The sequence below is a fragment of the Megachile rotundata genome, chromosome 12, assembly GCF_050947335.1.
Source record: "Megachile rotundata isolate GNS110a chromosome 12, iyMegRotu1, whole genome shotgun sequence".
Lineage (NCBI taxonomy): Eukaryota > Metazoa > Arthropoda > Insecta > Hymenoptera > Megachilidae > Megachile > Megachile rotundata.
Window position 1 is genome coordinate 9,486,100 of NC_134994.1, and position 21,979 is coordinate 9,508,078.

The 21,979-nt window shown below is 42.3% G+C and overlaps 1 protein-coding gene and 1 long non-coding RNA gene across 22 annotated transcripts in view; one reads left to right on the forward strand and one right to left on the reverse strand.

The window, feature by feature from the left end:
• Positions 1 to 3,541: 3,541 nt before the first annotated feature.
• The window catches only part of Hipk (Homeodomain interacting protein kinase), a 38,448-nt gene continuing 20,010 nt past the window's right edge, over positions 3,542 to 21,979 (forward strand). For 13 of the 21 annotated variants that reach the window (XR_013040063.1, XM_012282931.2, XM_076537820.1 and 10 more), the window contains exons 1-13: positions 11,156 to 11,274; positions 15,023 to 15,124; positions 15,755 to 15,877; positions 15,975 to 16,322; positions 19,168 to 19,524; positions 19,603 to 19,695; positions 19,784 to 20,002; positions 20,075 to 20,447; positions 20,521 to 20,738; positions 20,847 to 21,170; positions 21,265 to 21,444; positions 21,536 to 21,682; positions 21,744 to 21,908. Coding sequence is in view for 20 of the 21 variants with exons in the window: in XM_012282931.2 (XP_012138321.1) it covers positions 15,071 to 15,124; positions 15,755 to 15,877; positions 15,975 to 16,322; positions 19,168 to 19,524; positions 19,603 to 19,695; positions 19,784 to 20,002; positions 20,075 to 20,447; positions 20,521 to 20,738; positions 20,847 to 21,170; positions 21,265 to 21,444; positions 21,536 to 21,682; positions 21,744 to 21,908 (2,601 nt within the window). In the remaining variant the exon portion in view is untranslated. Of the gene's footprint in view, positions 5,454 to 11,155; positions 11,275 to 15,022; positions 15,125 to 15,754; positions 15,878 to 15,974; positions 16,323 to 19,150; positions 19,525 to 19,602; positions 19,696 to 19,783; positions 20,003 to 20,074; positions 20,448 to 20,520; positions 20,739 to 20,846; positions 21,171 to 21,264; positions 21,445 to 21,535; positions 21,683 to 21,743; positions 21,909 to 21,979 lie in introns of those variants that run through there. The other 8 variants (XM_076537825.1, XM_076537827.1, XM_012282928.2 and 5 more) reach the window with 7 other exon arrangements.
• Positions 5,502 to 11,016, reverse strand: LOC143265475 (uncharacterized). Its single transcript, XR_013040066.1, has 3 exons — positions 9,360 to 11,016; positions 8,067 to 9,225; positions 5,502 to 7,982 (listed from the first exon to the last, which is right to left on the reverse strand). It is a non-coding gene; the product is annotated as an uncharacterized LOC143265475 (long non-coding RNA).

Below are 21,979 nucleotides of genomic sequence, written 5' to 3' on the forward strand. Positions count from 1 at the left end.
AAATTGTGCAGACCCAAATAAATTTCAAATTAGCACCCATACAATGTATAGAGGTCCGAAAAGTTTACGACAATGTTTTCGCATGACTCAAGAATAATCCCTAGGCTCCGACAATATTAATTCCCGACCCGAAGAATTATTTTATTTCCCCTGTTTAGTATCTAAACCTTTTTCTCCGAAAGTCCAATTGCTCCCAAACGATTTTTACCTGGGGTTCGAAATCGAAATTTACAACCAAGGATTAATCGGCAGCCAGTCATTAGAGTAGGTATACCCGAGGTAAAACACAGTGGAAAAGCGCTTTCATTCGAAACGCAACCACGATTTCCCCTTAGTAGACGGTCAGTCGGGGGGTCCTGGTATTCCCCGGCGATTTTTCACCGCACTCGTCTCGTCCTCACTTCGTGATTCTTTTCTCGGTGAACGGTCCAGGGCCGCTCGAGAGGTAAACCTTCGAGCAAAACGACTTTCAGAGCCCGCAGTAATGTACTTTCACATTTGCAAGACCGAGGCATTGAATCGTTGGAAACTCGTTTCGTATTGCACGAAAGGAACGGCCGGCCAACACGAACGGAAGGGTACAGAGACAGATCACCTTCGGCAGAAATGATTCTTTTTTTATTTTCGGAACGGTGATGTTTCTCACAACTGGGTTCATTTGAAAAGTCTGGCGGTTTTTCCGGAAAAAATTGGATTTATTGTTGTTTAATTCGATTTGGAGAGGTGGAAGTTTGGGACTTTGGGAATTTGTGGATTCTGGAGTTCAGAGGCTGAGGATCAGGGATTTAAAGGTCTGGAAATTTATAGAATTGTGGACTCAAGGGTTTGTGCATTCGAAACCGTAGAAATTTAGGGACCTGGGATGTTATCATTTATCTAAAGGATTTGATAAGAAGGTTTTGGAATATAAAGGTTTGAAAGTTCAAGAATTTCGACTTTAAAGAATTTGACATCCTATCATTTCAGCAACCCATCTTACAAAGCTTGAAACCTCAAAAGTTTAAAAGTCCAGGTTTGCACACTGGATCCTTCAAAATGAATAAGACTCCAAATGGTATAACTACCATTTACTACAACTTCCCCTGGTCCTCACCCAGTAAGGAAGTCAACGTTGCACCGGAGTATACAGATCGCGGTGAACAGCGAAACTCAAGTGGGACAGATTTCAAAAAAATTGTTTGGTGCCTCGTACGGTCCTGACCAAAGTTTAGAGACGACCGATGAATACGGAGCCGTGGGTACTCTGATATTTAGAGAGCGATCTGTATTCACGTTCTCGCGCAACGCGGCAAGTGCAGTGACCCAGTGACACGTGGAAAATCTTGTCGGTGCATGCATCGTGGAGGAGGCGAATCAGCGACACGCTAGGTGACTTTGCGGGCTAATATCGATGATGACAGAAGCGCGACATCGTTTTTGGCAGAGGAAAAAGTGCATCTGTCGGGGCCACGAGGCGCCGGTGCACATAAATAACCGATGATTTTCATTGTCTTCTACGTGGTCATCAGAATGCGCTTTGGTATCAATTGAACTCTTTGCCAAGATTTACAGGTGCAAAAATCTTCGTCAAAGTATCAAACTCTTTTTTGAAAAGTGACTATTGGTACCACGAAGTTCATCTGACACTCTAGGAATGAATTTAAAGTTAGAAGAAATATGATCTACTTTTAAAATTTAATTAAATTCTAAGAACATTCATGTTATACAAAAATGATCATTTTTAATGTAACCATTGACAATTAGGAAAGAAGTGTCCGCCATCAGAGACCTTAAGATTAAGGGGCTTATATTCTAGCGATATAACATAAAAATGATGAAAACAATGAACACCGTCTCCATTTCGAGTTGATTTTTTCGTCACAGCGAACTTTCTAATCCGCGGCCAGAGTTTCGCAGGATTTTCTCGGCGATCGAATTACCACGCTCCGTGTCGCGTGTCGCTTTGGGAAAAGTAGAAGCCAAAAAGCGTCGTCTAGACGACCGTTTCCTTTTGGATGAACGACTATGCGTATAATACCGAGACGCTGTAATTTTCTCGGAAACAGCGTGGTCGACGGTCTGTCGGTCCGAGAAAGGAGAATAACGGGCCGAATGCCGTTCATTGCGTTTCCAGGTCAGACGGGAGCGCGTGAATTTTCGTACGAAAAACGGCCGCCCGCAGGCTCCAGGACCCCTCTTTCTCTTTGTCCATTTTCGAAGGTACTTCCCGTGGAACCGTTGAGGGATTTTAAGTAGGGTGCACAACAAAGTGATGGAGTGGGGTGGGTCGAGGCGCAGCAGGGACGATACAGGGTGGGGAGAAAAGGGGCGTATAATCGTAGCCGCGGTATAGCGAGGCCATAATTCAAGGGGGTTTCTCCGTTTGAACGCCCATTTGCAAACGCGATTTTATGAGTTTATTTACAAAGTTATAGCCGATGACTATACCTCTTTGAAAACAATTGTTTTTATTGTGCGTAGCAGCTTTCTCCGTATCGAGCAAAAAAGCAGAACTTATGGTCATCTTGATAAGCATGTGGTTGTACCCTCAAAAAGACTTTGATGTTTATTATGTCGGATACGGTTTCATTTTATTTCATCCTACTTTGATTTTTCCGTATGGACTCAAATTTGGAAATTGTACAAACCCTTTCAAGACTACAAATTTGAAAATGATGAATCTGGTGATCTGTCAAGTGTTCAACTTTGAAAACAAAGTCTGCATGTGTCGATCTCGTAAAATTCAAGGCAAGTCTCACCCTGATTGGAAGCCTATATAACGAGGGTACCGTAAAGCATTGTCGCGCGGGAATTTTCTGATTCGAATTATAAAATTGAGACTTGCTCAAGAACCGCTATCCTCTAATGGCCAATGACGTCACGCGCCACCAGGTACGTGATTAGAACGGGTGGCCTCTAATGGGATCGTGACGTTCGATGCTCTGTACACGGCGGACTACTCACATACATGTTCACTACATATCTTTAAAAATTGTATCACAAAATTTTTCTCTGTTCGATCTCTTTTTCCATCAATGATTAGCGACTACGTCGATTGTTTGATTACGGTAGAAAAAGAACGGCTCTGTCTTTAAATGGCGATTGAGTCGGAAAGATCCGGTTTCACTTGGCTCGCGTGCAAACGGATTATCTTCTAATCTATGAGTCGAAATTTTTCGCACGTTATCGCCTACTTTCCCAGCCGCGCGAGCGGTCGGGCAAATTGTCGGGGGATCCCCATAGGTTCTAACCAGGTCCAGAGATACTGCGACATATAATTATCGGCATTCAGCGATATATCGACAACGTAATTAAGGTATCGTTACGGCTAATGGAAGTGGCTGAGGCAATGATTTTATCATTCGAATCCTGTATAAACTTTGGATAATAATCGAGAACATTATTATTAATAGCAGGTCTGGTTTTGCTGCTAACGAGTTAGTTTTGAGGGCGCCTGCACCGCGTAGGGGGCGGGGGCTCTATTTTTGCGATTTACAAAAAGACAGCCACCGCGGTTATTAATACTGCGTCACTCCAACGAAGTAGCCATAAAGATATCGCCCTCCACGATGCACGGTTGGATCCTTGTGCGGTGTCCTTCCGATCGAACGTGCGTTAAATCCTTCCTATGGTACATATCAAGTACGTTGCAACAACGTTCGTTGCTGCGAAACTTCAGAGTTCAGTTCCGATAAAGCCGATATTCGCGTTATTTCGTCCAGGCATTGTCGTGAAAAATGATCGTGCGTGCCTCGTACAAAAAACAGACACTCGACCTTTCATCGTTGGTTATGACTCGATTAGATTAACAATTAATCGCTAGGCGCGTTTCTCTTTGTTGGCGTCGATCGTGGCACGGCCATGCCACGTCAAAGTGGTCGGATCGTTTGAAATTTTATTCGTTTCCGTGGTCTCGCTACGACGGTCACAAATCGCCGCTTCGACCACCCGTACACACCGTTGCCTCGTGTTTTTTCGTCGAAAATCGGCCTACCGTGGCGCACGGTCGCACGAGAAATCGATGGTGAAAACGAATGCACGAAATACGTTGTTTTATTTCGATGTACCTTACGTTACAATATTAACGAACATTCGAACCCACTCGGAACGTTTCCGCGCATGCGCCGCGAATTTAAGAATGTCCACGAACGAAAACAAAATTTCGCAAAACGTTTGCGATGCCGAACCAGCATTAGCGAATCGCGTCATTTACCGACGTCAGCGCAATTCTAGTTCGAAACGATCGTATGGAAAGTTTAACGTGCACGATCGAACAAAAGACGTACCTACGCGAAGACAATAGATTTCTCTAGGCAAAGTTACGAATTAGGCATTCGAAGAATTGGGAAGCTTTCGAATTTGAAAGTTTGAATTTTTGCAAACTGTGAGATTCGCGTAATCGTGTCAAATAGAAAGCGAGACGATGGCCTGTTATCCTTGCTCTTATCCAAAAGTAAGTACTTGCACGCGTGTACACGATAAAATGTATTTTTCGCGCGGCGATTCGTCCATATGTCTCGCAGATACATAGGATAAAGAGGCCACGATGGTTTCTTAAGCGACGGCGGCTGAGCGCATACGTCAGAGTCCGGCACATGAGTCATTCTCGAGGAAACGGGGACGGGGCGCCTGGTGCGCCCACGATATCGTCGCCCCTGCGCGGAAAGTGAGCGTAGAGCGACGAGCCTTTCCGAAGATGGCCGAAGCAACCCCGTCGTGCGACAGTCGAGCCCGAGCGATCCCCCGATCGCGGTCGTGCGTGCTGGAACGGCAGGTACGGCCAGTCAGTAGTGGATTAGCGGCAACGGGAGCAGCAGCAGGAGCGACGGTGGCGCAACGTTAACGACGAAACGAAACGAGAGAGGAGGTATGACCGTTCGAGTCGTCGGCAGACATCGTCGAGCGTGTAAATAACGTCGCGTCCGTCGCGAGAAGAAGGTGCGCGTGAACGCTGGCTGCTCCACGGAATATGTACGTGATAAAGGTGGGCGAGGGCCGTGCGAAAAAGTGGCAAAAACTGTGAGAGAGGTGCAGTGCCTCCACGTCGGTGGCAGTGGCGGTGTTGGTAGTAGTGGTGCTGGTGGTGTGGTGGTCGTGGCGGTGGTGGTGGTGGTGGCGGTGTGGCGTTGCTGGTGCTACTTCGGTGTGTATGCGCGCGTGTGTTGGTGGGACACGCACTTCGGCGGGGCCGTGGTTCTCGCTCTCTCTCTCTCCTGCTGTCCCGTCTCGTTCCCTCTTTCTCTCTCTCTCTTATCCCTCTGTTCACCGCGACTGCCCTCTTCGTCGCTCCTACGGAGGCCATCGTACCGAAAGCGACCGAGCCAGGCCAGGCACTACGCAAGATGGCTGTGTGTCGCTAACGAGAGACCGACAAACCAGACGGGCAAAAGACAACCCGGGAATAAACGGAACATGCTGCTACGTGATCGTCGGGCCCGTCCCTGAAGAGAGAGACACTGGCCAAGAAACGAGAGGTACGTTTCTCTTTTTTACAGTTTTCATTTCACACCGTCATCCCGTTTTGTTTCGTTTCGCTCTTTCTAACCAATTCCTTCCCCTTTGCTCACAGTGAACAAACGACGCCTTCTTGAATTTTTTCCCAGGACTTTTGCGGTTGACAGGTTGCCGGAGATGCGACTACGCTCGCGTGTCATACGCTGTCCTGTCTCCTTTCGACGATCCTAGACTCCACCGCCTCACGTACTCCTCGCAAGTCAGGCGGGGTAATTGTAAATGCCGTTGGGAATTTGTTTAAGTTGGTAATTCTTGATTATGTGTTTGTTGTAATAAAAAGAGGGAAATATAAAGTGTCCGTTGTAAACTGCCAATTTAAATCATTAGCATCTGTTATACACCTTATCTCATTTTGCTCTCGTACATCGCTGTATTACCTTCTATGTTACAAAACAACTGTCGTGCTGTATACTTAATTAAATACATATTTACTCCATTTAGTTTCCATTTTCTTCCGAGAATTAATGGGTTAAATAATTCTCACAAAAATGTACCAACAGGCATTTGCAATTACCTGAGCTATCATATGTTTCTTACTAAACAACGAGTTATAATTTTTGTTACACAAATTCTTCGATCGTGCAACCGTGCGTTTGCCCGAAACAATCGCTCGTCTTTACGTCGTTGTAATTTATCCACATTCGTGCTCTGACAGTTCAAGTTTTCTCCTCCAACGACATTTTTAGCGTCGATTTAACGAACACGCATAAAGTTACGAAATTCAACCCGGAATCAAGAACATCTGTTGCGAAAAAGAGTCGAAACGGTGAACATAACCTCCAAAGCTAGATACGCGTTAGCTGCGACGAACCACGACGGGTGTGTGCGTGCGCGTTCGAACTCGATAAACAACTTTGTTCGTTTATGAAATTCTGTAACCGTAATCGTCGTTTCGGGCCTGATTTTCCCAGTTACGTCGACACGTTGCATTCCCAAAGTTCGTTGTAACGCGAGCGAACTTCTGCCGACGGAGTGGAAAAGTTTCTGCGTTCCAAAACCCGACGCCGGAGACGAAACATCTGTCGGCCAAGTAACGGCGTCAACGTACGCTGGTAGCCGCATCGTTGAAACGTCTTCGTGTACCGATTTTTACTCGTCACGACGTTTTACGTCGATCGTCGCACATATTGATGATTTCTGCTGAGACTATTCGTCGATTCTGTTGGTCTCGTGTGACGTTCAAGTAGCGTGGAAACTTTCCACCCAGCGTGTTATACGTTCTGATCATCTACAAACACGCGCTCGTTTGCATTTTTCATCACAGGAATGATATTTTTCGCTTCCGTTTCATCGAAGGGATCGTATTCCGCATTTCATAATAAGCGTCATGACTGCGAAGCTGTCAAGGGAAAGAGCAGCTGCTGTTTTTAATTAAACTTTTAAAATTCAGAGTAGAAATAGGCAGATCCATATTAATACACATTGTCAATCATTAACACGTCATTTTTAATGTTTAAAAAAATTCCAAAATGTGTAATATATTATTTACAAAAATGTTGATGTAAATTTATTACTAACACCTTCTCTTCTGAAGCTATTGCACAACCGAATCAAAGATTCTACTTAAGAGTTTTTTCCTTAATCAGAATTGTAAAGTCAAACGATCATGAGAAATAAAGAAACAGTTCTCGAATAGTCGGGAAAAACCATCGTCGATTGAACGCAACGGGGAAAAGCGATTTTAAGGTGGGAAAAAAATAATCGTCGAATCGAATCTTTTTCTCGTGGAACTCTGATTCAAAATCCAATTAGTTTCATCCGTTCCCTGGCCCCTCCACAGCCTCGATTCATCTGCAGATCGATCGGTGCTCTATATTTTCCCCGTTTGATTATCGTTTTCTAATTATCGGCCAGCGTCTGTCGGTTGGCGAAACGTGGAATGATCGGAAGCGACGGCCGCGATCGGGAAACATTTTTATGCCGTTTCGTGTACGTTGCTTTAAATGTGGCCTTTCGAACAGTCATTTCGTCCAAGGAGCCTTCGGTTTGTGACTCGACACGTGCGGTCTTTTTCAGAAGGACACGTCGCGTATATGTATATCCGATGCCGCATTTTTGAACGCCTTCCTTTTTTATCGCGCATGCGCGGTTCGCCCACCAACGCGCGCTCTTCCTTCTTTCTTTTTTTATCTAATAATGAATTTCCTTTGACGTCGAAAAGTATTTAACGTTTCATTACTATAAATGATCGATTGCCTCAATTTATATTCACAATCAGTTTAAACGTTATAATGCAAGATCATATAATCTGTAAAATAAAAGCAGCGTAATTCTTTGATACATTAAACAATTTTACGCCTGTATTAAAAATTAAAATATCAAGGGTATATTGCAGTAAGAATAAAGAATTTCTCTTCTTGTTCTGTGATATGTCTCTGGTGACGCACTTGGTGCGTTCTATAAATTTTAACCAGTGACGCAGCACATGCGTCCCACGCTAAGCAATTCATGACGCACCTTGTATGTCTCATAAAGAATTCAACGTTGACCTGAATTATAAATAAAAATGAACTGTATATTATATGAACTAATAAACAAAATACTTATTCTTAGAAATCGATTTATAAAACAACCTTCATTGACGTGACAGAATAATCTCTACCGACGGTCTCCACAAAAATATTTTTGTTTTCCGGTGAAAGCTTGTCCTGGCTTTTCCTTTTACCGTTCGAATGTTCACCGTTCACTTAATGAATCGTGCTTGTCCTTGTGTGATTATTTCAACTTCTTCTAATAGTATGCTTTTATGATACACTGGTCATAAGTAACTAGTTATTACAACGAAGTTACACATTAGTATATTAAAGTATATTAAACGTATATGAGTATATTAAAGGAGTATATTAAACGTGCGTTACGTTGTTTGGTCGATATGAATGCTGTGGAATGTTACTATGTGACGCGTTGTAACCCCACGCGTAGTAATTCCACACTTTCTAACTCCACGCGTTCTAATTCCACGCGTGGTACCTTCGCGCGTAGTAACTGCACGCGTAGTAATTCCACGCGTGGTACCTTCACGCATAGTAATTTCACGCGTGGTATCTTCACGCGTAGTAATTCCACGCGTGGTACCATCACGCGTAGTAATTCCACGCGTGGTACTTTCACGCGTAGTAACTCCACGCGTAGTAATTCCACGCGTGGTACCTTCACGCGTAGTAACTCCACGCTTAGTAATTCCACGCGTAGTAACTCCACGCGTGGTACCTTCACGCGTAGTAATTCCATGCGTAGTAATTCCACGCGTGGTACCTTCACGCGTAGTAACTCCACGCGTAGTAATTCCATGCGTGGTACCTTCACGCGTAGTAATTCCACGCGTGGTACCTTCACGCGTAGTAATTCCACGCGTGGTGCCTTCACACGTAGTAACTCCACGCGTGGTACCTGCACGCGTAGTAACTCCACGCGTGGTACTTTCACACGTAGTAACTCCACGCATAGTACCTTCACGCGTAGTAATTCCACGCGTAATAATTCCACGCATCATGTCGCCACACATTACTGTACATCTATACATTTTAACTCCACGCATAGTATCGACACATGTTCTAATTCCACCCCTTCTTATTCTACATTTTGCAACGCCACGCGTTACATCTCCATACATTAAACTTCACGTATTATACCGTCACGCGTCCTAATTCCACACTATATATTTCCCCGGCGTTCTAATTCTATACATTACTCTTCCAACGGATACATCGCAAACTCCGAAAACTTTCTTCTCTGAAACGAATATCACCAATCACTCTGACAGTGAACATTTAAATGCATTTTTTGTTTCGAACCGATATAACGACACGTCCTGCACATAACTCGGCTAGTTTATTTATACCATAGTAAATTCAGAGTACACTCACTCGTGCATTTGCCACTCGATACGGCATCGCGCATGAATTCCTCCAAGAGAAGATGACAAAACAAGCCAACCAAATCGTTTATCATTCGCGTAGAATTCGCCTTTTCAGTTCGTCGATCTTTATCTAGCATTGTCTGGTACGAATCCGTAGAACTTGTTCCAAGTTCTCCGTCTGTTCGCTGTAGATGAATCTGCAGTTTCCGGTCGTACAGTTTTGAAACTGGCATCAACGGCACGAAAATTCAAAGACCAACACAATGCGTTGCTGGCCTTCGTACGGCGAAGCGTTCTAGGCAAACAACAGCCTCGATTTGTACGCGTAAACATCGCTCGTACATTTTTGTTGGGATCACGAAAAAGTGGCTTCAAGAAAAGTTGGGTGTGTTTTAGGTGGAAATTTCCGTGGTCGAGGTTAACGTTATCTTTGGTTCTTAACTGTATCGTCGAAGAAAACATGGAATTTTACAGGGAAACCAAGGCCCGTCGAAACGTATAATGTATTTATTGTGTGGTAATCTTAACAATCGGACCGGCCCGCTTGTGGAGTCCCTGTAAAGCCTTTGTTCCTCGAACAAACCGTCTTACATAATATTCTATGTAATGTCGAACAAACCATGTGGCTCGTTTGTTCGCTCGTTTTGGATTTGCGTAAAAATTATAATCGGTCACGCTGGCGATACCTCGTATCAGCGATTCGACATCCCAATTCGAACTTGCACATGCGTTATTACCATTGGCGTAATATTTTTCTTTTTCGAGGAGGGGCTCGGGTGTGGAAATCGCTTTTCGATACGCAACTTGTAGTACGTTTAGTATTGCAAAACCCTTGGTTTCTTCAGAATGGGCTTTGGTTCTTCAGATATTTTATGCGGACCAAATTAGTTAGAGCATTTGACCTGCTTGCAAGTCCAATGAATTTTAAAAGTAAAGACATTTTCCTAACAATTTTTATCGCAGGGCAAATTTCTTGGGTACATGTATGTACAATATGAAATATGTTCGGCAGTCACAAAATCTTTGAACTCGGAAGAATTTTGCAGGATAAATATCACTCGTTGAAGGGAAAAATAAAATGTTATAGGGCCACCTCTATCAAATCTATCAAATAACCGAATTCTGACTAACTGGCTACAACTGCGAAGATAGGAAAAGCGTGGAAAACAGAAACTACGCGTTGCAAAATATTGCGTAGCGGTTTCAGAAGAAATCAATCGGGGTAGCGTAGAAAGCTCACCAGTATAACATGAGCCTCGAGTGGTGCGTGTGATTAAAGCTCGATTCACCATTCAAGTGTACTTTCTTACAATTACTTCAAAATTACGTTAACAGAATCTGCTTTCGAATTGAAAGACTTATCGATTGGTTACAAAAGTTTTGAAAATTGGAGCTCGACACAGTAACAGTTTCTATAATTTTATCGTATTTGCAATCGAAAGTTCCGTTCACAGTTTCACAGAGATATTAGGATTTTTTCGACCAGTTTGAGACATCCAACAGGGTTTTAGATAACATTCGACTTATCATTATCCTGCTCCTACGATTGTTAACATCGTCGTTTCACGTGATACAGTACAAACGAAACCTAACTCGTGATCATCCAATTTGTGGACGAACTGTACAAGCGTACTTGCGATCTAAAGGCAATGTAACACGTAACAGACATTTATTTCGTTGCCACGTGTGGAGGACGTTCGAACTCTTAACTGTTACTTTTAGTTAATTATTAATACTTATTTGCTTGATTACTAATATTTATTTCCTTCTTTCATATTAACTTCTTCCTGTACTTTGAGGAGTCTCACTCGTGACGCACTTACAGCTCAAATATGACAAACCTTACTCAAATTTCGAATACTCTTCATCTTCAAATTTAGGTTCAACTATAAATTACATTATCAAGGATCCCTGAATATAAAGTACGCAGAATATTTTAATTTTCTTTGTTCGTTTTAATGTTATAGCCTTGACTGACGCACTGTTATAGTCATAGTTATAGGTGATGTTATAGTTATAGTCACAGTTATAATTATAGCTATTGTCACAGTAATATTTATAGTTAATGTTGTAGTTATAGTCACAGTTATAGTTATAGCTATAGTCACAGTAATATTTACAGTTAATGTTGTAGTTATAGACATAGTTACAGTTAATGTTATAGTTATAGCTATAGTCACAGTAATATTTATAGTTAATATTGTAGTTATAGTCACAGTTATAGTTATAGTTAATGTTATAGTTATAGTTATAGTCACAGTAATATTTATAGTTAATATTGTAGTTATAGTCATAGTTATAGTTAATGTTATAGTCTTGACTGACGCACCTCATAAATAAACGCTACGTCAAAAGGCTAACAACTACTATTATATTTCATATTACTAGAATAATACATTGAACAGTACAGTACTATAGTAACATGCTATAAACATGTATATATCCTACTATATCCTACGCTCGATACTTTCGCTATCATTCCGATACCCTTCTAAACGTTGCCTTACTATGGACCTTTAGTAGAAACGAATCGATTTCCACAATTTCTTCGTGACTCATCGTTGATTCATACTCCGTAGTGAACTTTTCTAACCAGAGAAAAAGCTTGGCTCGATTTTGGGCTTCCCGCTTATCTATCGGGTTTGAGTCAGCATGCAAACAGAACACGTGAACCGTTTCACGCGATCCGTATTACCGATGAGATCAACTGTACACTCGCATGCGAATATGATTTCTCTTGGGACATTCGAATTTTAGAGCCTAGGATTTGAAATTTGGTGGTTTGGGAATTTGGAAAAATTGGGTTCGGGGGTTGAAAGATTGGGAATTTGGAGATTTGAGAGTTTGAGGGATTGGCAAGTTTGAAGATTTGAAAGGTTTGAGGATTTGGAGATTTGGGGATTTTTGAGGGTTTGGAAAGTTTGGGGTTTGGAAACTTAGGAATTCGGGATTGTGTGGAAATTTGGGATATGAGGAATTTGATGATTTATAAATTTGGGGTGTGAGAATTCGATGACTTGTAAATTTGGGGTGTGAGAATTCTATGATTTGCAATTTCAGTGATTTAGAAATTTGGGACGTGAGAATTCGATGATTTGCAAATTTGGGATGTGAAGATTCGATGATTTGCAAATTTGGGATGTGAAGATTCGACGATTTGTAAATCTGGGGTGTGAGAATTCGACGATTTGTAAATTTGGGATGTGAAGATTCGTCGGTTTGTAAATTTGGTTGGTGAGGATTCGACGATTTGTAAATTTGATATTTACAAATTTGGCGATTTAAAAATTTGGAAATTACAAATTTGGCGATTTAAAAATTTGGAAATTGAAACTGGTGCTTTAGAAACTTGAGACTTTGAGAATTTAAATATTTAAAAATTTAGGTACTTGAGTATTCGAGTATTTTGTACATTTAAGAATCTCTGGTTTGAGAACATAGAAATCTTGAAGTTTGAAGTTCTACTTATTTGAGAATTTTTCAACTTCCAAACTTAAACCAAAAAAAATATAAAGTTTCCATATCCTTTCCAGTGAGTATCAACTCATTTGAGAATATTTCAATTTCCAAACGTGAAGCAAAAAAATTTTAAAGTTTGCATATCTTTCCCTATTTCCTTATTTAATAATTTCTCAATTTCCAAATTTGAAACCAACAAAAAATAAAAAATTTTCCATATCCTTCCCGGCGAAGTTATCTGACCCTCCATCTAATTAAAATCTTTAAAAGTCACATTACCCGATTCATCATCCAAGGGTTAACGATATGCGCAAAGTACATAGTACAGCAGTGGCAAGTTTACAATTTAAATTTTTCGTAGAGCTGATGGAAAGAGATGAAATGGTCGGTACTTTTGAGTCTAGCCTGGTTATTTGCTACTGGGCGCCTCTGGAGCGACATACTCTCGTTATTGGCGGCTCCAAAACGATTAAACGAGTCGTTTGCAGATAACTCAAGAGATCAGCGTCGAGCGTCACCGACCACGCGACTTTGCATTGCAAAGTTTGCCCTCGTGCGTTTTGCGTTTATCGTCGAGACGAGACGGCGTATGTACATCCAGATTTTCCGTTAGCGTATTTTCTTTTTTTCCTTTTTACATTTTTACTTTCGTTGCTTTTTACATCCGTTGCTGTAGCACACGATAATAAAGGTCGGAGTAAACCGAAACTCCTTCTGATCCGCTATATCTCCGCTCAAAACTATTACGTAAAGTAGTTCCTTTTATTACGACGTATCTCGAATGACTTTTCGCTGATCCCGCTTTTCGTCAGTATTGATTATTGTCGCGATTCCGTGAATCGTTTGCGTAGTGGAACTTTTTACGATCACAGATATCGTACAACACTCTTTCACTTATTTTTACCCCGGAAAAGGGTCGCATTGGGGTTGAAATTCTTTACCTTTTTACTAAAACAAATATTTTTACTCGAAAGCACGAGATGGCTAGTGTGACCTCTGCTCTGGGGATCAAAACGCAGTTAATCGCGAATATCTCCTTATCTATCAGTCCCACGACAAAAATAGTTATGAGGAAATTTATAGCTTGAGAAATTCTCTATAAAAAAGGTTATATGGACTTTCTTTGTACGAGCAACCGTTTTCATGCTTGACTTCCACCGAGAGGTCACGAACCCTCAATTTTTTCGAGTCGTCGAAATTGTATGGAATAAAAATAATTTTAATTTCATCAGACACTTTATCAGAGCTTGTATTCATTCTTATGAAAATAAGGATATAAGAACATAATATAATTAACAAAAAGTACGAAACAGATAAACGAAATGACTGGAAAGGCGATCGATTGATGAATTAAATTATTGGCAGTTAACCGGTCTTTAACGCGTAACTGTACATGCGGATCGTTCATAATACGGAGCAACACTATTTCTGACAAACGGCACTATAATTAGAGTCGTGCATGCGGATGAACGAAGGGAAGAGAGAAAAAAGAACAAGCATCGTCAAGACACGTGGGTGAAATCGAGTAAAAATTGTGGAAAGTTTCCAGAGAAACAAAAAAAAAATAGGAATCCTGAAACTTACAGTCGCAACGCCGATAGAGCGTATACTTCACGCCGATTACGTGCAGTTTCTTTTTTCTGTTAGGCGATCGATAAGGATATAGTAACGACCTTATCTTATCGAAAGTTAAATTTCGTAAATTGCAGCTTTACGCTCCAGAGATTAACTTTCTACCGACTTTTGTACGCTGTATCTGCTAATTTCAATTCATTACTATGGAAATTTTGATCCTCTATTCCCTGGAATTATGTTCGATAAATTATGTTCGTAATTCGATAGGTTAAATATATTCGATTGGTTCTATTTTAAATTTGGGGTTCGTAGGCTTAGTGTTAGGTTTGAAAATTTTTGGAAATTTTAGATCCTTGTCTGAAATAAAATTTCACCCAAGTTAACCAAAGACGCCATTCGCTAAAAATAAGCAACGAAGTTGTCTGTGCAAAAGTATGGACAGGGGTTAGGGAACTGTCCAAATTTTCGATCCTTGTCCGAAATAAAATTTCACCCAAGTTAACCAAAGACGCCAAAATTTCCTAAAAATAAGCAACGAAGTTGTCTGTGCAAAAGTATGAACAGGGGTTAGGAACTGTCTAAATTCGGCGGGGATGAAAATTGAAAACCAACCGAAAAATCTTTGCCCTGTTGCAGCTAACTTGGACACTGTCATCACGCGGAAACCTGATATTCGGTCGGTAGATGCCTTTTGAGAGCCGCTGGCCCGAATCAGCGTGGAACCATACAAAGCCACATGTACGTGAAGGAGACACTAAAATATTCATAGTCGTGTGTCGTCGGTGTTTAGTTGTGCTTTCGTACTTTTTATATGTCGCGTGGTTTCCTGGCCGCAATGGCGAACCACGGATTCTTTCGGTTTCTCCTGGTTCGCCTAAATCAGAATGACAAGACACGGCCTCCCTCTTCTTTCGCTAGGATACACCCTGCTGCTCCGACATTAAAAAAAAAAACAAATAACCACGAATTTCTCGTTCGCCGTTTGCCATTTTTATTTCTGTTTATTTTTAGTTTGCTTCTATTTTTCCGTTGTTTACCGCTCGCCCAAATCGCTCCTTAAGCCCGGTACACACTTGGACATTATCGTTTGGCACGATGACCGAACGGTTTTGAGTAATTTAGAAACTTTGTGTAGGAACTGTGTAGATACAGATTGTAGATTCCTGTCATACATTGTCACGTATCCAAACTAGAACCTGCCAATTTCTAGTGAACTTGTGAAAGTTTCTCCTTCGTTCAAACCATATTTTCTAAGTAGATCCTCTGTTGTCAAAAATAAATTCTGACAGTATGAGTAAATCCTTAATTTCCCATAGAAAGTTTGACTGTGCCTATGAATCACCTTCTGTATTTCCGAATTTGTTGTAGAAAAAGTTCGAAGTATCTATGTCATGGAAAACTGCTGTCATTTCTTTTGAATCATCCTGTATTAACCCGAGAAAGATATTTCGAATCGCGAAGAATATGGAATTGCCAGCTTTGAGTCAGCCTGTAGGTCTATGATAAAAGTGTAACCAAAATGGAGTCCACCGCACCGGTATTGAAAGTAGCTCGATAATAAGGACGTATCCCTGTTTTGTGATTACAGGGAATGTGTGACATGTTCATCCAAACACAGCAGACGAGTAGCGTCAACGGCAGCAGCAGCAGCAGCAGCAGCAGCAGTAACAACACCGTTCACCATCACAGCAAGAAACGCAAGTTGGAGTACAACGTGAGTCAGCCGGTGATCCAGCACGCATTGGTCCAATCGACCGGCGACTACCAATTAGACAATACCGGTCTGCAACAACGGTACTCCGTGAACGGTGCTAATACCGCGTTTAGCTCGCTGCACAACAATAATGCGCTGCAGAAGAGTAGCCCGAACCAACAGACCCTGGTACGAGCCTCGACGATCAAGCTCTTAGACACGTACCAACGCTGTGGCCAGAAGGTTGGTGCCACTTCCTGCGATCTACTCTTACCGATAACGTTCTTCCTCTTTCTAACCCGCCTGATCGCATCGCGTTCAGGAAAGTCAACTTCTCTCTCCTCGTTTTCTTGCCGCCCAACGTATAACGCTTCAAGATGAACGCTGCAGATAGAACAGCCAGCTCCATTAATTCTTATCTGGATAGTCTATTTTATGTGCCGTAGACGAACAAATGCAATTTCTTGCGATATAGATGTACCTTGTCTCGCACTCGATATCGCGGGTTTCTATGATGCTGCTATTACAGGGCACTGGGTATCGCGAGTTCCGTTAATTAGATCAAGATCATTAGATCGAGTTATGGGGTTTGAGGAGTAGGATTGTAGGTGTTTAGGGATTAGGGGTATAGGGAGAGAAGCATGGAGGTTTAGGACTTGTCTAACTTAGGGATTCTAGAAGTGTAGAGGTTTTAGGGACATAAAGATGTTTTAGATGCCCATAAGTATAGAGATCCACGAATTTAGAAAACTTGTATAAGGTATCTAGAGGTATAGGTTTTAAGAGTATGGACCTGGAGGCTATTCTCAAGATGTAGGTGTCTAGGTACATAGAAATCTAAGAATCTAAAGATACAGCAGTATCAAGATCTAAAGGTACAGATACAGAGTTCAAGATACAGCGATCTAGAATTACAGGATCCAAGAAGAAACCTAGGACTTAAATTGTAGGGATATCTTTCCAATAGCACACATAAGGCCAACAGCAATTTACCTAACCCCTAACTCTTCGAGCTGGAAAATTCGAACACCGTTTGCGATTGATCAATCGAGCTATCCTTGTATCTCTACCTAATCTTCTTAACGCCTTATCGACGGATGGCATTGTTTTGCGCAAATTGAATATCATCGCCTATTACGAGTGACGCAAGTTGAAGTATGTCAAAGTATCGCGTGCCGTAGATCGTACACAGTTTCTTTCGTATCAGTCGTATGAAATTGTCATTCTTCCAGGTCAAGTTACGTGTACTATAAATCATTGTCGTCGTATCTTTCAGACACGAATTTTAAGAAATGGTCATTAAATCTCGCAGCTAACGGTATATTTCAGAGACGACTTTCACGATGTCTCAATAAATCTTCGAACAAGTATCGCGTTCGGGGTACATTCAGCACCCAAATCCTAGGGATTGTACCCTTCCAGGTGCTTCTTGTCCCCTTTGTATAGACCGTTTCTTTGCCGCTTTCGAGGGTACGGCGGGTTTCACGGCTAGTAACGAATCTGGGCTCAATACTTATGTTCCGAGTATGTCCCTATTTCTGCATCCACCTGGTTACTCTAAGTTTGTATGGAGCTTGGAAGGTTCCCACCGTTCGATTAAACCTTGAAAGAACCTAGAAACTGTCCGAGGTCACAGGAGAAATTAGGAAGAGCCTAAGCAGAACTTGGCAGATCGTCAGATCGACTCTTGTCAAAGAGTCCAAGGATTTTGAGAAAAATTTTAGTAGAAGCCATAGATCTTCAGAAGTTATAGACTTTCTCTAAAACTTACAGCAGAAGTTGTAGAGAACCTAGAGGAATCTGTGAACCTATGAAAACCCTAAGACATCCTTGTAAACAACCAGTGTGAACAAACTACTCTACATTAATTCTCAAAATCACGTTCTACCCTGATTTCTTATTCTGACGTCCAAATTACCCTATTTGCCGTAGAACTACGGTCATTATGGTTATTTTGTATAATACTGTCTGCTTGTCTTCGCTTGTTTTTCTCTTCGTTTCCGTACTCGTTACAATGTTTGCGGTCGCTAAAAATAACACGTATCCTTCGTCGAAAAAGTTATCGTGGTCGATCAATAGTACCTGAAAAAATGAAGTCGAAAATTTGAAGCACCACAAAGACCTCTTTCGATCAATGTTTCGAGTGTGGGTGGAACTAATCGCGAATTGAAATAATTGGTTTCGAGCACAGAGGATGAACAGGTCGTTCGCCAGGTGACTTTTCCGTATGGCGTAGTTGCGTATTGATTACCGTCAAGGCTTCTATTTCATATTGCATACTGTTCGTTGCAATGCACTTCCGTAAGCGATCCTAATACCCGCGAAAAATTTCATGCCAAGGATTTTCGCCGAAACGGGGATCGATACCGCGAAACGTGTTTCATGGAAACTTTCCTCGTTCTTCCATGTTCCTCGTTCGCTATTACGTTCCTCTTCTGCAAGTGCTATTTTCGCGGTACATGTGTTCAGCGAATTTTCATCAACGTTCGATGAATCTGCAACGGGTGTTCGATAAATTTACGGCAACCTTGACTAATCAGCAATGCATGTTTACACCGGAACAATGATTTTTAACTCCATAAAGTTTCGACTATGTGCATAGTTCGCACAAGGTGAGCTCTGAAACGATGCTCCTATTGGTTGAAGTCAAACGTGTTTTTCGTATGGGAGCAAATAGTTGATTACAGGTGTCACATCAATGATAACACAATAAAAAAGTAGTCTTTCAAAACCAGAGCTCATCTTGTGGCATACATGCATACTTCAAGTATCAATAATTTTGAACAACGCGTTGAACTAACTTTCAGCAACGTATGCACCCGTGTGATCGACTAATTTTCAGCAACGTATGCACCCGTGTGTCCGACTAACTTTCAGCAACATTTGCGCCTATAATGCACCCGTCGAGACCACCCCACTTCGACGGACCCAAGGATCGGCGTGGTTGTTGATCATCCCCTCGTCAAGTTCGAAATCACTTCTCCTGTGCTCGTCGTTTTCTCGTCCCTTCCCAACCAAAGCTATCGAAGCGAACTTTACGATATCTTAACGTCCAAAAATTTTTGTATAAGGTGTATTCCTCCTACAGAGAAAAACTTGGTCGAGGGAGGGTAATGGTGACGGCCTGGCAGTCCACTCCGCCAACGCGACGAACGCAGTGGGTAGTACTGTAGTGTCGCAACACCATAATCAACAGCAACAGCAGCTGCAACAACAACAGCAGCAGCAGCAGCAGCAACAACAGCAGCAGCAGCAACAACAACAGCAACATAAGCAGACAGGCATGACGGCGCACAGCAAACAAGTGACCAATGCTGCCAATGGAGGCGGTGGCAGCAACCCCCAGGGCGATGGAGATTACCAATTGGTCCAGCACGAAGTTTTATACTCTATGACTAATCAGTACGAGGTCCTCGAGTTTTTGGGCAGAGGGACTTTTGGACAGGTAAGGAATTATCCCCGAATTTATTGTAGCGCAGGAACTTACCTGAAACTCAATTGTCCTCTTTTGGTTTGTCTGCAGGTCGTAAAATGCTGGAAAAAAGGAACTAATGAGATTGTGGCCATCAAAATTCTAAAGAACCATCCATCGTATGCGCGCCAAGGGCAGATTGAGGTACGCACTCTAACAAATGTCCGGAATTATTTTGTTATGCGACCTATCACATTAACCACTGGTTGAATATAATCGTAATTTTGAACAGGTCTCCATCCTGTCTCGACTCAGTCAGGAAAACGCGGATGAGTTCAACTTTGTGCGCGCTTACGAGTGCTTCCAGCACAAATCCCACACGTGTTTGGTCTTCGAGATGCTAGAACAGAATCTGTATGATTTTCTGAAACAGAACAAATTTTCACCCCTACCGCTCAAATACATCCGACCTATCCTTCAACAAGTCCTCACCGCTCTTTTGAAACTGAAGGTAAGTTGATTGTTTAGCGATGGTATCATTGTGTGGGCGATTCATCGAACTGGGTTTATCGAATGTTCACAGCAATTGGGGTTGATTCACGCGGATCTTAAGCCAGAAAACATCATGCTGGTAGATCCAGTACGTCAACCTTATCGTGTCAAAGTTATTGATTTCGGGTCAGCCTCCCACGTGTCCAAAGCTGTCTGCAACACGTATTTGCAATCGCGATACTACCGTGCACCTGAAATTATACTTGGACTTCCATATTGTGAAGCGATAGATATGTGGTCGCTCGGCTGTGTGGTTGCAGAACTGTTTTTAGGATGGCCTCTGTATCCTGGTAGTTCAGAATACGATCAGATTCGATATATAAGTCAGACTCAAGGCCTACCAACGGAGCACATGTTAAATAATGCCAGTAAAACAACCAAATTCTTTTACAGAGACATGGACAGTGAGTAATCGAGACTTGATCAAGGTCATCGGGTTTCCAGTTGAGTAGATGCTAATCTTTTATCTACTTACAGGTACATATCCATTTTGGCGATTGAAAACACCTGAAGAGCACGAGGCTGAAACGGGCATTAAATCTAAGGAGGCAAGGAAGTATATTTTTAACTGTTTGGACGATATTGGTCAAGTGAATGTTCCGACTGATTTTGAGGGTGGTCAACTTTTGGCTGAGAAAGCGGATAGAAGAGAGTTCATTGACCTCTTGAAGAGGATGCTCACAATGGACCAGGTAGTAATATCTAATTGATGCTTTAATTGCACGTAATCGAAGGATCACCTCTGCTTTTACGTCGTACGAAAAAATATATCTTTGTTCATCGCGTAACTTTGTTGCTTGTAGGAGCGCCGCATAACACCCGGGGAGGCTCTGAACCATGCCTTTGTTACGCTGGCCCATTTAGTCGATTATGCACACTGTAACAATGTTAAGGCTTCCGTCCAAATGATGGAGGTTTGTCGACGGGCAGGTGATTTCACTGCAAGCCCAGCGCATCACCAAGCTCCTCCAGCGCCTCAGCCACCTCCACCAACATCGTTGGTAGCTAACTTTGTGCCGACGACGAATGGCAGTGCCGTAACTTTCACCTTTAACAACCAATTGACCAATCAAGTACAGCGTTTGGTCAGGGAACATCGCACTGCACAAACAGGATATGACAATCTGGTACATAGACAAATCCTCTTTAGCATAGTGCATCACACTCGATGTCATATATCCAACAAAAATTTATTCTTATTATGGATGTATTTTTTTCCAGTATCAAATATACAGTAACAGTAGTCGTCGCGCGACTCAGTACAGTAGTTCGTCTAGCGGATCGAATAGTGGACGAAGCGGAGTGCACGACTTTCCGCATCAGTTGGTGCCTGGTCTGCTTTGTCATCCACCCAGTTATCAAACGATGCCAAGTCCTGCAAAACACGTAGTCGTTGCTCAAGTAAGTGCGATATGCTGATTACCATTGTGATTCAACGCATCCTCTTCGCTTGTTCTTGATCGTTCATTTATATTTCAATCTCCTCTTGCAGCCACCGCAAGCACAACAAGGTCCGCTACAGATCCAACCATCGATTATATCGCAGCAAGCTGTTGCTGCGGCAGCTGCAGCTGCTCAGCAACAGTACGCGGCGGTACCGGTATCAATGGTGGAAACTGGACGTCAAATGTTATTAACGGTAAGTCCAAATTGAACACATTTGAAAACGAAAAAATGCTGATTCTACCCTTAATCTGCAGAACGCTGTACAAACGTCTTGGCCTGGTGGAAGTCGTCAAATGGCTGCCATCGTACCATCCTGGCAGCAGTTGCCACCGCAACACGCAGCCATACAGCAGCCATTGTTGAGCGACGCTGGAGATTGGGGGAGACCTCTTATCGTGGACAGTTCTGCTATTCTGCAGGTACGAGTGGTTGCATGAAGAATAGGGACCTTGGGAATCTAGATTATAATCCACTACCATCCATTTCTCTT